General features: G+C 49.6%; 1 protein-coding gene across 9 annotated transcripts in view; it reads right to left on the reverse strand.

The window, feature by feature from the left end:
- Cux1 (cut like homeobox 1) overlaps positions 1 to 19,265 on the reverse strand; it is a 321,311-nt gene that overhangs the window by 8,364 nt on the left and 293,682 nt on the right. For 5 of the 9 annotated variants that reach the window (XM_021222676.2, XM_021222675.2, XM_029533474.1 and 2 more), the window contains one exon: positions 17,294 to 18,239. In XM_021222676.2, coding sequence (XP_021078335.1) covers positions 17,579 to 18,239 — 661 coding nt within the window. In that variant the 3' untranslated portion in view covers positions 17,294 to 17,578. Of the gene's footprint in view, positions 1 to 616; positions 745 to 17,293; positions 18,240 to 19,265 lie in introns of those variants that run through there. The other 4 variants (XM_021222682.1, XM_021222681.1, XM_021222678.2 and 1 more) reach the window with 1 other exon arrangement.

The following is a 19,265-nucleotide window of genomic DNA, read 5'->3' on the forward strand; positions in this document are numbered from 1 at the left end:
CACACACACACACACACACACACACACATATATAAATGAATGAATGAATGAATGAATATATTTAATTTAATAAAATTAAAATGAGGGGCTGAGGAGATGACTAAGATGTTAAGGGGCTGATCTCCCAGAGGCCCCAGATTCAATTCCCAGCACCCACACACGGGCAGCTCACAAACATCCCAAACTCTAGTTCCCGGGGATCCGATGCCCTTTTCTGGACTCTGCATGCACATAATGCAGACATTCATGCAGGCAATAGCATATATTAAAAAAAGAACCTCAAAAATCAAAACGACAAGTGGCCCCTTTAGGTGCCAGTGTTCACAGGACATGGGTCCATCAGCTGTGCAGTTGGGCCTGTGTGACCTTGCTTTGCCCCTGAACTTTTAGTGTCTAGACACAAGCTAGTGCCGGCCTTACGGTGCTGTCTACCAGTCGGAGTAAGCCATGTGGCATCTGCCGTGAGGTTGGAAAAAAGGTGGCCTGCACGGGGCAATAAAACCCCGTGGGGAGGCCGAGGAGATGGCTGCAGACTTGGGAAGTCAGTACTTCTGGGTTCCGGGACACACAAGGGGGTGAGAGTGGGTGCGAGTGAGCAGGGCAGGCGGAGGCTCACCTCGGCATCAGGCCGTTGGATGGACTGGATGGTGCTGAGGTCCTGCTCCAAGCGAGCGATCAGCTCCTTCTGCTCAACAGCCTTGGCTGTGGCCTCAGTGAGGTGGATCTGCAGCTCCGCACAGCGCCCTGTGGTGAAAGGAAGACGCGGCCATCAGAGGAGTCCAGGGACACACGGATCCTAGGTACCTTGCAGACAAACCCAAGTTTGAAAGCATGAACGCCCGAGGGCTCTGTTTGCCTCCTCCACACTGCCCCACAACCTGGTGCCCCAGGAGACTCGGAGGTAGGAGGGGATGAGGTGCACTGGGTCAGGCAGGGAGCTGTTCCAACTTGAGACCTCCCCACAGACATGTTGTAGTCTCCACTGCATCAACCTCGGATGCAATGGTGGAGACGAAGGTAGTGGTGGTAGCGGGGTGGCCCCCCAATGTCCCCTGACCTGTAACCCTGTTCTTTCTCCTAAGAGCAGGGTTTTAGCAAGAAAGCACCTACTGACCTTTACTCCCTCACCTCCTGATGCTACAAAGAGAACCCAAGGCCTTGAACATTCAACATGCTTAAAAACCTCTCTACCACTGAGCCACGCCCCCAGCCCCTCCCTGGGGGATTCTAGGCAGGGGCTCTACCACTGAGCCACGCCCTCAGCCCCTTCCTTGGGGATTCTAGGCAGGGGCTCTACCACTGAGCCACGCCCCAGCCCCTCCCTGGGGGATTCTAGGCAGAGGCTCTACCACTGAGCCACGCCCCAGCCCCTCCCTGGGGGATTCTAGGCAGGGGGCTCTACCACTGAGTGTTCTTTGTACCTCCGCTTTTTGGCATCACTTTTTCTGTCTTTCATTTGAGAAACCTGTTACAGGAGGGGACTGGAGAGATGGGCTAAGTCTTCAAGAGTTCTTGCAAGATGGCCTAGGTTCAGTTCCTAGCATCCACATGGCGGCATCTGTAACTCTAGTTCCAGGGGATCCGACACCCTTATCTGACCTCTGCAGGCACCAGGCGCCCACGTGGTGCACATACGCGTGGAGGTAAAACACTTACACATATTAAACAAAGCCCTGACAATAAATTTCATTCTAAGTCCCGCCCATGACCACCAGGGGGCAGTGCACTCTCTGAAGTCCCAAGGCTCCTGTGCGTCCTGACAGGAAACTGTTCACGTTCTGGTTAGCTTTAGTGCTTCTCTGAAAGCAGGAGTGTGTGAGCGTGATGGCTGGGCCCTGGGCCCTGGGCTGAGGGCGGCCCACTGTCATCCCAGTGAGCATCCCCTTCTGCACCCTGATGGTCTGACCCACGGGGAGAGACCGACGGCAGAGGCTTTACAGGACACTCTGGGCCTGTTCCTACACATCCCCCACTGCTCCGACTCTGACTGGCTGTCATTCTATTGGGCTACAAGGTTAGGTGGTACTGATGGAAGTAAGGAGGTGACAGGGTGGAGTGTAAGACCAGGTCATGGAGGGATAGCTGTGGAGGGCAAGACCCTCGCCGGGAGAGGGACCAAGGTCATGGCCTGCTGGCCTGATGCATAATCCTTTGACCCAGGCCAGTGGAGGCACCGTAGAACCTACCTCCTCACTGAATGGTGCAAATTTAAGAGAGCAGACAGACAGAAGCATCAAGACAGAGGGAGAAGACAGTCACAGAAAGCCAACCGGACTCTGGGTATCATTTACGGCGGGAAAGACAGGCAGGTAGAAGGAAGGGATTGGCTCAGTTTCTGAATATCCACCAACCGGTCCCATATCAAAGGACCTGTGCCCTGGGCTAGGGGGGTGGGGCTGAGGGGAACCTATAAAGAAACAACCGCTACCCATCCTGAGTGACCATGGGTCCCTAAAAGTGTATAAATTATCACGGGGTTACCAGGGAACCCTGGTGTATCACTGCCTGGGGCTTGGATCAGACACTTTGGCCCATTTGTCTTATTTGTCACCAGTCTGTGGCCATTTCAGCCTGGGAGCGACCCGAGGCTCCCAGAGGTGCCCATGGACACAGAAGAGGCGTGGTGAGTCAAGTGGGTTGCTGGGCGTGGGGGAAAGGCAGGCCCTCGTGAAGATCAGAGCCATGCTGGCCATATGTGAAGCGCCCTGAGAGCAGACACTCAGGTCTTAGGCTGGCCCAGGTCAGCTGGAGGTAGGGCCTGCTCGCCAGTGAACAATGTGTTGGGCTGGCCTGAGATCTTGCCACTGTGGCTGAAAATATTCCCTGATGGCGTGGCAGCAGTGAAGGGTTCTTGGTTAGGGATGAAGGTCTGGGGGGAGGGGCTGTCCCTGAAGGCACGGCTTTGGGGGATGCTGAGTGGTCGGCGCGGGCATGCTGCTGAACAGGAGGCTGGCAGAGCAGGGCAGGGAGCTTGTGGGGTGAGGCCGAAGGGACAGGGTCTAGGGCACTCTGGGTTGCCACCTGCCACTCCACACAGGGAGGAGAAGCCTGACCCCTGTGATGATTAATAACACACATTAAACTTGACAGGGTCTAGACTCATCTGGGAGACCCCCCACCCTGGCGTATCTGTGAGGGGGGTTTCTAGACCGCGTTGACTGAAGAGGGGAGACCCACCCTGAATGTGGGAGTGCCATCCATGGCCTGGTGTCTCACTGCATGCAAAGGAGAGAATGAGCTGAGCGCCAGCACTCCTCTCTCTCTTTGTACCCTTAGACTCTGAGCCCAAAGAAACTCCTCCCTTAAGTTCCTTTTGTCTGGTATTTTGTTGTAGCAATGAGAAAAGTAACGGATGCAGCGCCCTGCTGGAGGGGCGCCATCCCCAGACCTTACTTAGAGAGAATGGTGGCTGAGCCTGCCTTGTTGTTTGGAGGCAGGGGCATGCATACTAACATGCTTTGGTCATGTCTCTAGATGGCCATGTGCCAGGAAGGGAAGGTCCTGAGCTGGAATGTTCCAGAACTGAGCTTGGATTCTAGGCCTGCTCTCTAGGGAGTTCATGACCTTGGGCAAACTCTCTGACTTGGGCAGGTCAACTTCAGGGCGACAGTAGGAGGGGTGTTTGACCTCAGGAGAGGAAGTATGGGGCTGGAACCCTCACATGGGGAAGGTGTGGGCAGCAGCTCAGCATGGCTCATGAAGTGTGAAGCATCCGTGGTTGGCTAGGGAGTCCTGGGATCTGGGGACCTGAGATTACACATGGAGGCTGGAGAGACCCTAGCTTAGGGTGGCTGAAGGCAGTGGGGGAGGGGGGAAGGCAAAGACTCTGAGGAATGGTAGGTGAGGCAAACCCTTGGAGGGAGTATGTTCAGGCCCAGTGGTAGGGGGACAGCTTATGAATAAGGAGAGGGCATGGTGTCTTGAGCTGAGGGCTGGAGAGCTGTTGGCAAGGGTATGGTTTGGTTCACACATGGAGTTCAGACCAGCCAGAATATAGAAGAAGAGCTTTGCACATCTGCAGTGACAGGAGTGAGTTGGTATCCAGTGGTGGGTAGCATGCCTGAGCAAGAAGGTGCTGGGAAGAAAGGAGTATACTGGGTGAAGTGTGATGAGGGCCTGGGGGGGGGGGAGGCTAAGACTTCTTCACCCCCTACACGGGTCTGTGGAACCTCGTCTCCTGGAAGAATCTGGAAGGGCTTCCTAAGGAAGACATTTCACAGAGGTAAAGGAAGAGGAATACTATCAAGGCTGGGACCTAAGGAGGCCAGACTCTGATATAAAGCAGAGGCATGAAGGGTTGAGTGTGATATTTCACACTTGTAATCATAGTGTAGCAGGATTTTGAGTTCCTGGCCAGCCTGGGCTACACAGTGAGACCCTGTCTCAAATAAAACAAGGGCTAAGGCTATATAGCACAGCTAGAGCAGTCAGTGTTTGCCTAGACTCTTTCTCCCAACCCCTAATCCATTGGGGACCTCGGGGCGTGGCTCAGTGGTAGAGCCTGTGACCTAGACTCCCCCAGTGAGGGGGAGCTGGAGTTGTAGCTCAACCATAGGACCCTTGTGTAGAATCCCTTAGTGAGAAGCTAGGGTACAAGGCTCATGGCTCCATCTCTAGTGCCTAAATAAATAAATAAATAAATAAAGGGGAACAGAATCAAGGCACAAGGAGGCTGCAGATTGGTCAAGTGCAAGAACGTTATCACGGTAGGATCAGAGAGGCACAGCGCTGTAGTCATGGCTATTCTGATGGCAAGGGACCCTGCTGTGTTAAATTAGCTTCCTGCAGGCCAGGTAGTGGTGGTGGTGGTGGTGGTGGTGGTGGTTGGGGGGGGGGGGACTAGCTAATCAATGCACACTGTGTCGCCTTTACCCTGAATCTACAAGACCTCATGAACACTGAGAAATGCCTACCACATTGTTTTGCCTGCAAATACCCCAGTGCACTTGCTAAGTGTCCTTAACAAATCGACCCCATTGGTCCCACTGAAAGGACTTGTCTAGTCTCCAAATGCCTATCTCCTTCAGGTCGTCAATTGGACTCTGCTGTGCACTACCTTACCTGAATTTGTTCAGACCACCCACAAGCCCTGCCTATTGCTAGGTTGCATCAGCATCTTTTGCATCAGCTGTGAGCACCAGGTACTCAACTCTGCCAGCCACTCCTCAGGAGACCTGGTTGCTATTTCTCTCTGCTAAGTTCTGAGTGCTACCTGGGCAAAGGGTCTCACACACTCTTTCTTTCTTATCACCGCTGAGTATCATGAACCTACCTTATCTATGCGCCTGGGGCTCTCTGCTGTATAGCTCCCTTATCTGTTTGTCTCTCTCTCTCTGAGACAGGGTCTCACTCAGCTGACCTCAGACTCATAGTAGCCTCCTTAATCTGTGCTGATAGGTGTGCACCACCATGCCTCCCAAACTAATTCAGTTTGGTATTTAACTCAGTCTTAGAAGGTCTGAACTTAAGCTGGCTTCTCTCTCCTCCTGGTATCTGCTTTCTCCAGTACTAGCCTCTGCTTCTTGGCCCTGTGTGTCCTGGCCCACTCTTTGTAGCTATCTAGCAGTGGTTCAGACAAGGCCTTAGTCATTGCTGTCTTCTATTGCATCTTAGGTTGGTAGATCTGGGAATTGAATGTGGGGCCTCATATATGTTAAACAAACACTCAACTACTGAGCCCTGCCCCAGCCTCACTGGGGGATTCTAGGCAGGGGCTCTACCACTGAGCCTGTGGCCCCTCACTGAAGAATCCCGAGGAAGTGCTCTGCGGCTGAGCCACACCTGTAGCCCCTCCATTGCCAGATCCAGATCTCTGCCACCTTATGGGGACCATGGTGAACTATGGGACCAATGGGCTTTGTCCTCTCACCAGTGCTGGCCAGCCCCTGAGATGTTCTGTCAAATACAGTGGACAGAATGCATACAGACAGCTCTCTTGTTCCAATATACTGCCCTTTTCACAGTCCCTCCCTGTATATCTATCTGTAACTGTACTTTCTCAGAGCATCTTAGTAAGCCTTAAGGGTTCTTTTTTTTTTTTTTTTTTTTTTTTAAAGATTTATTTATTTATTATATGTAAGTACACTGTCGCTGTCTTCAGACACTCCAGAAGAGGGCGTCAGATCTTGTTACGGATGGTTGTGAGCCACCATGTGGTTGCTGGGATTTGAATTCCNAACCTTCAGAAGAGCAGTGGGGTTCTCTTACCCACTGAGCCATCTCACCAGCCCCCGCCTTAAGGGTTCTTAACCTTTCTTACGCTGCGACCCTTTAATACAGATCCTCATGTCGTGGTGACCCCCAACCATAACATGATCTCATTGTCACTTCATAACTGTAATATTGCTGCCGTTCCAAATATGATGTACCTGATATGCAGGCTACCTGATGTGCGACCTCCAGAGGGGCTGAGAGCCACCGCATTAAGGCCTCTAATTTGATTCAGACCCACGTATCCTTAGGGGAGGCAGTATAAAGCCTATTCCTGGAGAGCTGGCAACGTGCCTACAGTGGGTGAGTCTCCCAGCTGCAGCCTGGAACCTTTCTATCCGCTTTTGCCTCCCAAGTTGGCAGTTTATAAAACAGCTCTACAAAAACACAGGCAGAGTTGGGTATCGCAGCACATGCCAGGAGACAAGAATCCTAGCACTCGAGAGGTGTAGGCAGGGGGATCAATTGTTCGAGGCTGTCCTCACCTATATAGCAAGTTTCATACTAGCTTGGGGCACCCGCCTTCAAGCAAGCAAGCAAACTAACTAAACTGATGGTAGGTAGATACTCAATTGGTAAAGTGCTTACCATCCCAAAACTCATATATATATATATATATATATATATATATATATATATATATATACACACACACATATATATACACATACATATATATAAAAAGTGTGGGGCTGGGGCAAGAGCTCAGTGGTTAATAGCACTGACTGCTCTTCCGGAGGACCCAGGTTCAATTCCCAGCACTCACATGGTGACCCACAACCATCTGTAACTTCAGTTCCAATGCCCTCTTCTGGCCACCTTGAGCACCTGGCATGCACATGGTATACAGGCAAAGGCAAAACACCCACATGTATAGAATCTAAAAAAGAAAAAAGCCAGGTACAGAGGTGGGTTTGTAATCTCAGGGCTGGGGAGATGGACACAGGCAGATCCCTGGGGCTCCCCAGGCAGCCGGGTTAGCTCTAGGCCAATAAGAGATTACATTAAAACACTTGGGGAAGCTTTCTGGGAAAAATAAATTGTTTAATTCAACTCAGTTAATAGATATTTTGTTCTGAGATGGAATCTTACACAGATGTGGCTGGTCTTCTACTATATTGCTAACAGTGACTTCACACTCTTGACCTCCTGCCCTAGCCTTGCAAATGTGGGGTTGCAGGCATGGGCTGTCACCGTGGCTTTGGTTAAAGTATCTGTAGAAAGAGGGAGGCTGGGGCTGGTGAGATGGCTCAGTGGGTAAGAGCTCCCGACTGCTCTTCCCAAGGTCCAGAGTTCAAGTCCCAGCAACCACATGGTGGCTCACAACCATCCGTAACAAGATCTGACTCCCTCTTCTGGAGTGTCTGAAGACAGCTACAGTGTACTTACGTATAATAAACAAATAAATCTTAAAAAAAAAAAAGAAAAAAGAAAGAGGGAGGCTGGGGCTAGAGAGATGGCTCAGCAGTTAAGAGCACTGGCTACCTTTTGAGACCACATGAGTTCAGTTTGCAGTACCCACATGGTAGCTTACAACTATTGGTAACTCAAGTTCCAGGAGATCTGATACACTCTTCTGGCCTCCTTAGGCACCAGGTATACATGGGGTACACAGATATACATGTGGGCACAACATTCACACACACGCATATATATTTTAAGTGGGGGCATCCCTAAACCTAGGTAAGTGGGTTGAGTTGATGAGCTAGCCCTAAATGTATCCAATACCACCTTGTAAGGCTCAGGTGGTTTCCTGACAATTTTCCAATGGAAGGGGGCTAATGTTTGGAGACAATGATACTGATAAGTATGTCCCTTGAGTGTCTGAATGAAGCTTCAGGGCTCCTAGCCGGAGGGGAGGCGAGCTTGCAGAACTGGACAGTACACAGATCTATGAGTAGGCAAAACATACACACAGCATAAAAAGAAGTCTTTAAAAAGGACCAATCCCAACACTGTTAACATTTGTGCCGAAGGCTTCCAGCATTGAGAGCATACTCCTTTTGTATATAAGCATTTTATGTTACAATCACAAGCTTACTGCCGGCATGTATATATAGGCCTTTGATAAGGCTTCACTCCTTTTCCAGACAGAACTGGTAACTCTGACTAACGATACCACACTTTCCTGCAGGATTTACCCCTATCAGGTGACCCTCAGGAAACACCCTGTGATGTCACTCAAATCCCTTGGCAACCCCTGAATGATGACTTTAGCCCCCACCAACTCCCCATAGGACCCGGCAAGAGTGACATTCTTGAAAGAAGGGTCTTCCTCAAGTGCCTCGTTTCTTCTCTTAACCTTTGTGCCTAAAAGTTGAATGAGCAATGTTGGGGCCAGCAAGATGGCTCATTGGGTAAACGTGCTTGCCACAAAGCCTGAGGACCAAAGTTTGATCCATGGAAGGAGAGAAATGACTCTCATAAGTTGTCTCCTGACTCCCACAGGAGACGCCCATGTACCCATATATGCACTAAATTTAAAACAGTCTTTTAATAACTATCAGCTCCACTCATACTGTCTTATCCCGACTTCTTTTCTGCAGGGAAGCCACCGACCTGGTCCTCCCTGAGTTGAGGTCCCTAGAGATAACAGAACTCTGGCTCCTGGGGGGTGACAATGTTATCTTTGTTCTTGTCATCCTTGACAATATCCTGAAGTGAGGGCCACACTCAGCCACAACAGAGACCAGTGGCCCTCATAACGGGCCTGCAAGACAGGCCAGGATGTCCCTTCATAGTGACAGACAAGGAGGCAGATACCGGAGAAGATGTGTGCTTGTTTCAAAGATACAGGGGCAGGGAGTGACTCAAGCAAGCAGGCAGGCAGGCAGACAGGCAGGCAGGCAGGCGTTTGGGGCCTGCTCACTGGGTACGGAACCTGCCAACACCCAAATCCTCTATATCCCAGGCTTCTCCCAGCATTACCTAAGAGCCATGTGACAACAGGGTTTGCAGGAAGTGAATGACGATTGGGGTGCCCACTGAATCTGTGTCTAAGAGGCGGCTGCTGCTCCTCAGGGTGGAGAGATCTTCAATAAAAACAGCCCACACGCGCTTGTGTTTGTATAAAAGATATTTACTTCAATTATCACACCTAGGGTGCTAGTGAATAATAATACATGGTGTGAGCTTCGGTGATATTGCTTCTCCGTATCATAATAGGGACCGTTGGACAGTGCAGAGAACAAACATTTCGTATGGCTAACCAAAGACAAGGGACGGCGCTGAGGGGCCGACGGGTGCCTCCCCCACCCCCACGCCAGCCGGGACCAACTCTTAAATGCCAAAAACAAATCACAAGAAAATCAAGACTGTGATAGGAGATGGTCACAGCAACACAAGGCTTCTCAAAACTACTTGTACAAAACAAAAACAAAAAACAAAAAAAAACAAAAAAAAAAAGGAGAGAGACATCTTTTACATTTTTTTTTTCTTCCTCTCGCTTCTTTTTGGTCAATTGGGTCTTGGTGAGGATTAAAATAAAATAAAAAGATCTGTGATTGTATTAACACACAAGCTCTATAAACACCTAAGACTTAGTGCCTGACAGAAAAAAAGTAAATACTGCTAAAATGTAACACATGATGGGGGAGGGGCTTGGGAAGGGCTGACATGTGTCTTGTGCTGGGTTAGTAGTCTAGAGGAGGGTGGCGCCACCCGCTCTCCTAGCAAGTAGTTATTGCACAAACGCAAAGAGCTAGGTCTCTTGTCCTATGGGAAGGGACTCAGGAAAGTCACGGGGCTGATTCCTCCCCACTGTCAGCTTATGACAAGCTACTCTCAAAATGCTTGAAGGCTTTTCTAAAAAAAAAACGCATTCTCATGTCTCCAAAATGTCCGGCATTCTTCTGAGGCAGGGGGGGTCTCAGAGGGTGGGACATGACATGTCTCTTTTGTGTGTGTTTGGGTTGGGGTGGGAGGAGTGAACTAGAGAGACGTAGAAAGAGAAATGCATAGACTAAGACAAATAGAAACCCTTGAGGGAATGGGGAAATTTTATTGGAGGACCTTTACCCCCAAAAGAGATAAGTAGGACCCTCCCCCTCCCAGATTTCAAAGAATGGGAAAGATACGATACAGAAAGAAATTTGGATTTGGGCTCAGTGGACTGTTTGGGGGTAAAGGCCCTGCCTTACGGGGTGAGCAGGCCCTTTGCCTGTCCCTGGGGTGAGCCTCTTTTTTAAGTTTGCTGCTCCCAGGTAGAGTTCAGTCCTACATACCCCCACCCTCTGCTGAGCAAGCAATGGGGGCTTCTTGCTGGTTGTATTTCCAGCCATGGAAAGTCCTTTCTCTACCTTTCCTGGCATGGGAGGGTAAAGTGTTCTTCAACCCATGCCCAGGTGTGGGGGCTCTAGCCACCTCCAGTGATAGGAAAGACCTGTTGCCTCAAAAGATGCTTTTGACTAACTTTGAATGCAAAGAAAGACAACTGACAATGAAAATCAAAGTCGTGGTCACCTGTGGGGACCACTGAGAAACCACCTTCCGGCTCAGGGTGACGGCCTTGGCCAGACTGCCTGCCTCTCTCCTGATCCAGGCTCGCCGAACATTCATGAACCCAGAAGTTTTAACAGAGGCTCTAGGAGGCTTTGGGGAAACTTGAACTTGGCTTTTCTGTTTTTCTCACTGCATCGCAGTGCCTCTGGGAGCAAGCCTCCCCTCAGTACTGCCTGACATGGGTAGCTTTGTTCGTCAACTCTCTGGATTGAACAGTTAAGATATGTAGAGACCGCCAGGTTTGAGTGGCTACTAGGGAGACAGGTGTCTGATTGTGCTGGAGGACTCCCTTCTGTCCCTCGTGTCTCCCACTGCTGGTCCCCAGACCTCTTTGGACTCAGGGATGGGGAGAAGAGAGGTGGGGAGCAAGGGACAGTTAACCACTGGAGTGACAGCAAAAGCATTCGCAACAACAACACAAAATGACAACACACTCCTGATAAGTACTTAAATGATTAACCTAATAATAAATTAGAAGAGGATAGATAGAAATATTTTTTTTTTCTTAAAGAAACATCCTTTTATAATCACCCTCGAGTACGCTGACAGATCAGTAGCAGTTGGTCTATCTCCACAAAGAGAGGGTTAAGTGCTTCAAGGGTTGACTGTGGGGCCAGACATTCGGGAAAGTTCCCTGCTGCTGGAACCCAGGCAGCCATGACCCAGGGCTCAGGGCTGAGCCTCAGTGGCCAAGGGAGGCCAGCTTGTCCGTTGGTTCATGAACACACAGAACTACAGTGAACATACCCATCCACGACCTGAATCGATCCTGGTTCTAAAGCTTACTTAGGAGTTCATTTGGTGTGCAATAACGCTATCTTTTTCAAAAAGAAAAGAAAAACAAAACAACCCCCCCAACCAAAGCAACGTGATTTCCATTGCACAGAGCTTCGACACAGAGCCATCTATTAAGTGCTTCCTGTTTAAAGCGAACTACAAAAAAATAAAACAAACAACAAATAAAAGATAATTATGGGTTGGGAGGAAAAAAAAAAGGAATTAGCAAACAAAAGCAGCCCCGTGCCACTTGGATGTGTCTTGCTGAATGGTGTCCTATTTTGCCAACGGAAGTCCCAATGCTTCCTGGCGCTGTGCTTCTGATATATTTTCCATAGGGATAGAGGCGTGGTATTGGGATTTAAGGCACCTTTCCTTTCTGATCACAGAAAGCTTAGTACATAGCATATTTGTGGTAGAAATTAAAGCCAGAATACTATGAAAATTACAGTAACAGACTACTTAACATGAGCAAACTAAAACCATCTATGAAAAGCAACTCAAAGGCATTTGAAATTTGAATAACCGAGGGTTGGGGAGTGCACATTCATGCATAATCTAACGTCTTTCTTTCATTAGCCCCCCACCCCCATTCTTGGCAACAATACTGAACTTTTAAAGTCAGCATTTCAAAGGAGACCAGGAGCTTTGGAAATGTCTTGTTAAAGCTAAATGTCACTTTGTCCAAAAATGAAAACTTGATATGCCACTGAAGACATGGCTGTGGAATCTTTGGAGGGAAGGTAACAGGAGAGGAGAGGAGGGCGGGCATGGGGATTGGGCAGGGGTTCGGTGAAGAAGCAGGTCCTTGAGTGGTACACAGGGGAATCCTGGCTTTTCCTTTGCTGTTCCTCAACTGTCTTTTTCCACTGGCTGAGCCTGAGGTCTTGGGGTTGTATCTTTTACTAAGGAGCTTGTTCCTACCTCCACTTTCCATCTAAAAAGCATTGGCAGAATGAAAATTTCTCGTCAGCCCATTCTCATAGCATGCAAGTCTACTGGTCAGACTGGTGGGTAGGAACCAAGCCACTTGAGAATCTCACCCACCTGGGTTAAAGTGGCCATAAAGCCTTCCCCTGATTCAGTTTCAGAGAAACTGCAGTGACAGCTGTGCCTAGTGAATTTGAACTCATGATGGGAACCATGTCCTACAGGTACCCTCTGTCCACCAGAGCAGTATGGCCCAGACCCACCGACAGTCTTGGGAGCTGCTTTCCTCCCATAGGGAACAGAAACTGATGTGTTCTTTTGGGAAGTAGAGACCAAGCATGTATGGGGAAGAAAGCTGTCCAACCTTTTCTGTCCTGGAGAGAGCTGTGTTTGTAAAGCAGAGCTCATGGCAAGGTCTAGGGACAAGAGACTCGGACAGCCACAGTTCCTGGGAAAGTGTGCTCATATTACTTGGGGATAAGCCAGGACCAAAGGAATGGCTGTGATGGAGTCTGACAGCTGTGTGGGAAGGCAGAGCAAAAGACAAGAATTTCTGAGGCTGGAGACCACTCCTGTCTACAGACCCAACAGCTGCTGGAATTTCAAGAACAGCTGGAAGCCAACAGGAAAATTCCTGTGCTTAGCAGACTCCAGACACCACTTCAGGATGTGCTCACTGAAGGAGGCAAAAAGCACACCTGCCAAGCAAGATGAGATGATCGGTCTAGCTTGTAGCCTCTTAAGCCTCCCCCCCACCCCCGGCCCCGCCCCAGGCCACTTCCCTCACAATTCTGAGTGACATCAAGTGGCGAGGTAGAAGAGAACGGAAAGGGGAGACATTGAAGGACAGGAGGAACACAGCCAAAAGCCTTCCACTCCCCCAATGTGTTCTTGACCTTTGCTCTACCCCATCTCCTCTGTAAGGAAGGCTCCCAGCCTCAGGGGTCTGAATGAGAGCAGAAGCATGTGAAGGGAACCAAACATCCCAAGGGTCCCTAGAGCCCACCGAGCCCTGTGTAAGAGAACACAGCCTCGAAAGGACAAAGAGTCAGTCTTGCTGAGGCAGGGAGGGCATCTCCAGTATCAGCACTCGGACTCCCCAGCTCTGGGGCTTTCACAGCTATACAACCTTGGGTGCTTAGCTGATGCCTAGAGCGTGCCCCCTTTGAACTGGATGTGGGCTGCCTCCTGCCGAGCTTGCTTATAAGCTTCACGGCTCAACACGGCCCTGGCTGTAGAGAAGGATGGTCATGTAAGGTCTATGGCACGGTCACAGGCACAAGACCACAGGAGTCCAGAGGAACACTCAGCTCACAGCCCTGCTCTATTTTGGGCCATCTACCAGATCTGACGTTCAACAAGGAGAAAAGAGCTGCCCGTCAGAGGGAAGCTTACCAAGGAGACGGACACCTGAGCTTTGGGAGCAGAAGCATCTGTGCACGAAGGCTGAGTGGTGTGGCCCAACACCTACTACATCATCCCCGGGACTCTGCCCTGATTGGAACCCAGGACAAGCCACTTCCAGGTGTGGTATTTGTCAGGGTGGCTAGCCAGGAAGGTATCAACTCCAGCTAAGTGCCTGCACTTTTAAATTGTATTTTCTAAGAGAGAGGTCTAGTACGCAGTGGTCAGACATCTCAACTGACTACTGTTTCAAGGAGGTGGTGACTGGAGCCAGGTCAGAGTGGAAGTGAGTGGGCAGATGTCTAAGAACCCATATTCCTGCCACTTCGGATGCCATGAAGCAAGAGGTGTCAAGAAGGCCTGGTGTGAACATGGATTTCATGCCAGGCTCCCACTTAGCCAACTGGGTAATGGCAGGAGACCTAGTTAGGATTACTGCCTCTAATTAAGAAAAAGTCATTTGAAATGGAACAGTGGCTTGTGATGAAGTGTTAGTGTTTTATATGGAACCATTTTTTCCCCTTGGGGAGAAGTACAATTCAGCTTTTTAAGCTGAGAGTATGAGGAAGATGGTTGGCTGTCTGTGGGAGCTACTGCTTGGATCTCCAGCCAGCGGAAGGTCACCACATGAGGGAGCGCTGTTCAAGGCACTTGAATATTGCTTTTCAAGATGAGAGATGAACCCTTGGACTCACACTGGGAAGGGAGGGTGGACATGAGGAGGAGGCAGATATAACCCCCCCGGTTTCTGTGTTATCTACTGGCAGCTCTTAGACATACTACAGACAGTGCTAGCTTAACCCCAAATACCATCAAGTTGGGATCTCAAAATAATAACAATAATAATAATAATAATAAATAAGAAAATACAAATACAGAACTCAAGCAAAAACCTAACCAAGTGATTGTATCAAGCACCCAGATGGAGGTCTGGCACAAGAGACAGGATGGAAATTGATAAGAACCTACTTCAAAAATGAAAGAAACTTGTTTGGAAGAGTCAAAGGCTGTCTTACACTGCTACCGTGTGGCTGCCAGGATGGGAAAAAACCTCAACTTCCATTTCCTCAGATTTAATGCTGCAGTTAAGTAACAGACATGCCTTTGAAACTAGCACACTACCCTCCTCGGTCCTGTTAACGCTGCTTCTCACTCTAGTGAAAGTTAGGTATTTAAGATCATCACATGATGACAGGTTCCCTTGAGGTTTCTGTGGAGGGAGTACCACGATCCCACCAGTGACCCTGCTCCTCCCTGGCCCTAACGACTCCCTGGTGTGAATGAGCACTTCCTCACTCAACATCCTTGCACAGAGCCAGGTGGGACTCTGTGTTCTCCTTCCATCCCTCCACTGTGAAGTCTCTTCTCACCGAACCCGGATCTCAAGCTTAGGAGTGATGCAACCATCCAAAGACAGAGCCAGGGGCCTGCCTCCCAGCCTCCTAGAGCCTCTTGGAAACTTCTCGTTCATGAAAAGGCATTGTCTTTAGTGTCGTGACTCTTACAGTTTGTGAAAACTCCAACTAAGGGCTTGCAGCTGAAGGTTGAAAGACTGTGAATGAAAATACATAAGCTCCAAACATCATGCAAGAAGTGTGGTTTCACATCTGACAGTCAAAGCCTACAAGCTAAGGAATAACAATGCACGCTGAGGTGCAACAGTGGGAGATGCCTTTAAAATTAGAACTCCCTCCCACCCTCCCAAATAAAAAAAGTACTATTAATTAATTAAACTTAAGAAATAATGAATGCACCATTAAAATGTCATCCAAAGACGTTGACCTAAGACAAAAGTTTCAGTGACACACAACGCGGTCGAAAAGTTTCAATCAGTAATATACAGTATGACAGCTACATCTTGTAAATTATACCCAATACTGCCGGCAGTCTATCCCTCTAAAGAATATTTGCCCCTTTCATCCCTTCCTAACAATCAGATAATAAAATACAGCACCTATAAATAAGCAAAAAAAAATATATATATATACCGAAATCATCTATTGTTAGTTTAAAGATATGGCAATAAGGAGTCTAAATTAGCAAAACCTGTAGAAGCCATGACTGATAAACCAGCTTATTGAAAAAGGTGGCAGTAATGCACTCTATGTGTGCACAGATACTTAAGAAAATACACAGACGTATAAAATTGCACACACACACACACACACACACACACACACACGCACACACTTTCATCCACCTCTATACTCACGCATATACACATAGACAACGGGAGGAATCAAGAGACAAGTTAGACTTTTGATTTGTACTTAGATTGCCCTAAACTGTGCATAAAAAAACATCGTGAGAGAAGAAATTCATGAAGGGCCAATGGTCTGGTCTGGAATTGAGGAGTGTCACCATTTTGGTGCGTTTGGGCCATCTCTACAGGGGTGGGAGTAGAGCTCAGACTGCAGCGTTCTCTCTTCTGCAGGAAAGGATGCTTCCCACGAGTAGGTCGGGTTATCAGTGCTTGTGGTGGGAAGGGGATGAGAAGAGAGAGGAAGAGGGTGTGCGCAGAGCTGCGCCAGCCCGAGCACAGGGAACGGCGTCCCGGGGGGGGGGGGCTCAGTCTGTCAGGTGCCCTGGAGAGTGGCATGAGGTGAGGTGCCTTCTGTGCCAAGGAAAGATGAGCAGACGGTGGCCTGCACGTGCGGGACTAACTGCTGTGACCTTGCGGGCCTACATTTCCTTCCTTTCGACGCTCGCACATGCGCAGATGTGCCAACACAGACATAGACACCATAAATAAAACAAAATGAACCGGTACATGCTACAGTTCTAACTTGTCTCCTAAACCTCCGAGATATGAGGTCTGATCAGCGTGCTCTGCGGTTAGAGGTTAAAAAGCAGATTATAAAATACCTAGATTCGGATCTTTCTTTTTGTCCTGATTTGGCCTAGAATGGAGTGTATTAAACAAACTCTGGCCAGCAAAAGCGCAGAGTCAGTTAAAGCTATGGATCGATGTGCACTACATGTCAGGGTTCTAGTTACGTACAAGAAAACACTACGTCAGCTACCACTTTTCCTGATGTGACTTTTCTTTTTTTTTTCTTTTTTTTGTTAAAAAATATGTGGAGTAAATGTGTTTTATTTTAATTCAAAGTTTCAAACGAGAAGATTCTTTTCTTGAAAATATTTAGGAATCCAAACTACTGTGTTTAGAGTCGGTTTGACTGTGCAATCTCTTAGTGGCAACTGAACAGCTACAAAAAACTTTCTTTTTTTAATTTTTCTGAAAAAATCCCCCCCTTCCTGGTTTAAGAAGATAATAGTGTATTATCGCTCTGAAGCCATTAGATGGCAGATAAAAAGCCCCCTTTTAATATGTGGGTTTGATTTTTTTTTTTTTTTTAAAGCCCACACGAAAGAGGAGGGCACAAGGCAAAAGCTGTAAAGAGTTATTCCAGAACCTGTGGAAATCACTTAGGGCAATTAAAAAAAAAAACACTTCAGGGTACAAAAAAGCTTGACTACACATTTCCGTTTTCTTCCTTGAAAACACGACATAGATTGGGCTTAATGCTCCTTTGTTTTCTATATGCACCTTGGCCTATGGCGATTTTGCCCTGTGGCCCGCAGGGCGTTAAGTGCGCAACACGTCCAGGCCTCGGCTGGCTCGGCACAGCCCTGCACGCACGGCCGGCCCCAGCCCACACTGCCGGGCCGACTGGGCCCGGGGACCTGCTAGGCGCCGGCGGGCCCGGCGAGGCCCGGCGAGGCCCTGCTGGTCAGGCCCGGAGGCCCGGCGCCTTCAGAACTCCCATTCGATGGGCTCCTCCCGGCTGGCTGCCTTCTCCAGGCGGTGGATGATGCTGTTCAAGTTCGCAGCCTTCTTCTTCCGCACAGGGTTGTCCCGGGCGCCCGCGGCCTCGGGCAGACCGAAGAGGCTCTGCAGTGAGCTGGGCCTTCGCGCGGGCGCGCTGGTGCTTGGCAACGCAGAACTCCTCTCGGCAGGGCCCGCCCTGGCCGCCCCGGGGGCCTCGGTGGCCGGGACAGTGGCTGAGGTAGCGGCGTCCTCTCCGGCCGCGGGTGCGGCGAGGTTTGGCACGGGCGCTGGGGCGTCGGCGAGGCCCTCGGGAGGTGGCCTAGGCCGGCCCGCGTCGTCACCGTCGTCCTGTCCTGGGGTCCCCGAGCATAGTGGCTGTGCCTTCGCCTTCTCGGCCGGCTGCGTCGCTTCTTCCCGGTCTGCCGGGGCTGCGGCCACCTCTGCCGGCCCTCCCTGAGACTTGGTGGCCACTATGTTGCCACCCGGCTCCTCGGCGTCCGTGGCTTCCACGCCGTCACAGCTGTCGCCTTCCGAGCTGGGTGCAGCGCGGCTGCTACTTCGAGCTGAAGGTGAGTCGCTGGCACCGGCCTGGCCCTGGCTTCCAGCTTGAATCTCCTCAATGAACAGTTCTCTGCGGATCCGAGACCTGAGAGACACAAGCGGCAGCTGTGAGGTTCCTGCGCACAGGCCTGGCCCCACCCCATGCCACGTGACCTGCTGCAGTCACAGCCAGCCTGCTCAGGTCTGCACCTCTCCCTTCCCCAAACCCTGCCTGTGTGGAGATTCTACCACCTTCTCTGAGATAATGTTCCACATGCTTAATATTTCTGAGATAAGATGTCAAGTATCCCAGACTGGCCTTGAACTTGCAAATTAGCCAGTGACCTTGAATTTCCAGTCCATTTCCCCAGTGCTGGGGTTCCCAGGGAGAGAGGCTCTCTCCCAACTGAGCTACTTCCCCAGCCCTATTTTATTTTTGAGGCCAGGCCTTGTTCTGTAACACCAGATCAGGGATAGCCTTGAATTTGTCACGTGGCTCACTCAGACTAGCCTTGAACCTAGGATTGTGTTTCATAGTCCTGAGAATTGGGATTCCATCCTGTAGTTATTAGCTGGCCCATTTCTTCCTTCTCCATCTTACCCTGATGGTCCATTACTACTCTGCAGAAAGCATAGCTCTTGGCAGTGCTAACAACTTACTGACTTAATAAATGAAACTTCAGTGGAAAACCAATTATTGAATGTAGTCCAAGGTGGGAGTCTTGTAACTCCAGCTGTGAGCCACAGGCCAGGGGCCTCTAGCAGGCCTCCACCTAATGGTGTACCCTCAGCTGACTCCCGACTCTGAAGGAAGAGTCAGCTGATCAAGTAGGAAGGAAACTAAGTATGTGCTTTTAGTATATCAAGCCAAAAAAAAAAAAAAGTGTATGGGTGCTTTGCTTGTATGTATCTGTGCTATGGCTCTCCTGAAACTGGAGTTACAGGCAGTCGTGAGCTACATATGGGTGCTGGGAAGCAAACCAATCTCCCTGGAAGAGCAGGAAGTACTCTTAATGTCTGATCCATCCCTCCAACTAAGTTTATTTATATATTGTTTGAGATATGGTCTTACTTTTGCTCTGGCTGTATGGAGACCAGACTGGCCTCAAACTCAGAGATTTGCCAGCTCCTG

The sequence above is a fragment of the Mus pahari genome, chromosome 23 (genome assembly GCF_900095145.1).
Source record: "Mus pahari chromosome 23, PAHARI_EIJ_v1.1, whole genome shotgun sequence".
In the NCBI taxonomy this organism is placed as follows: domain Eukaryota; kingdom Metazoa; phylum Chordata; class Mammalia; order Rodentia; family Muridae; genus Mus; species Mus pahari.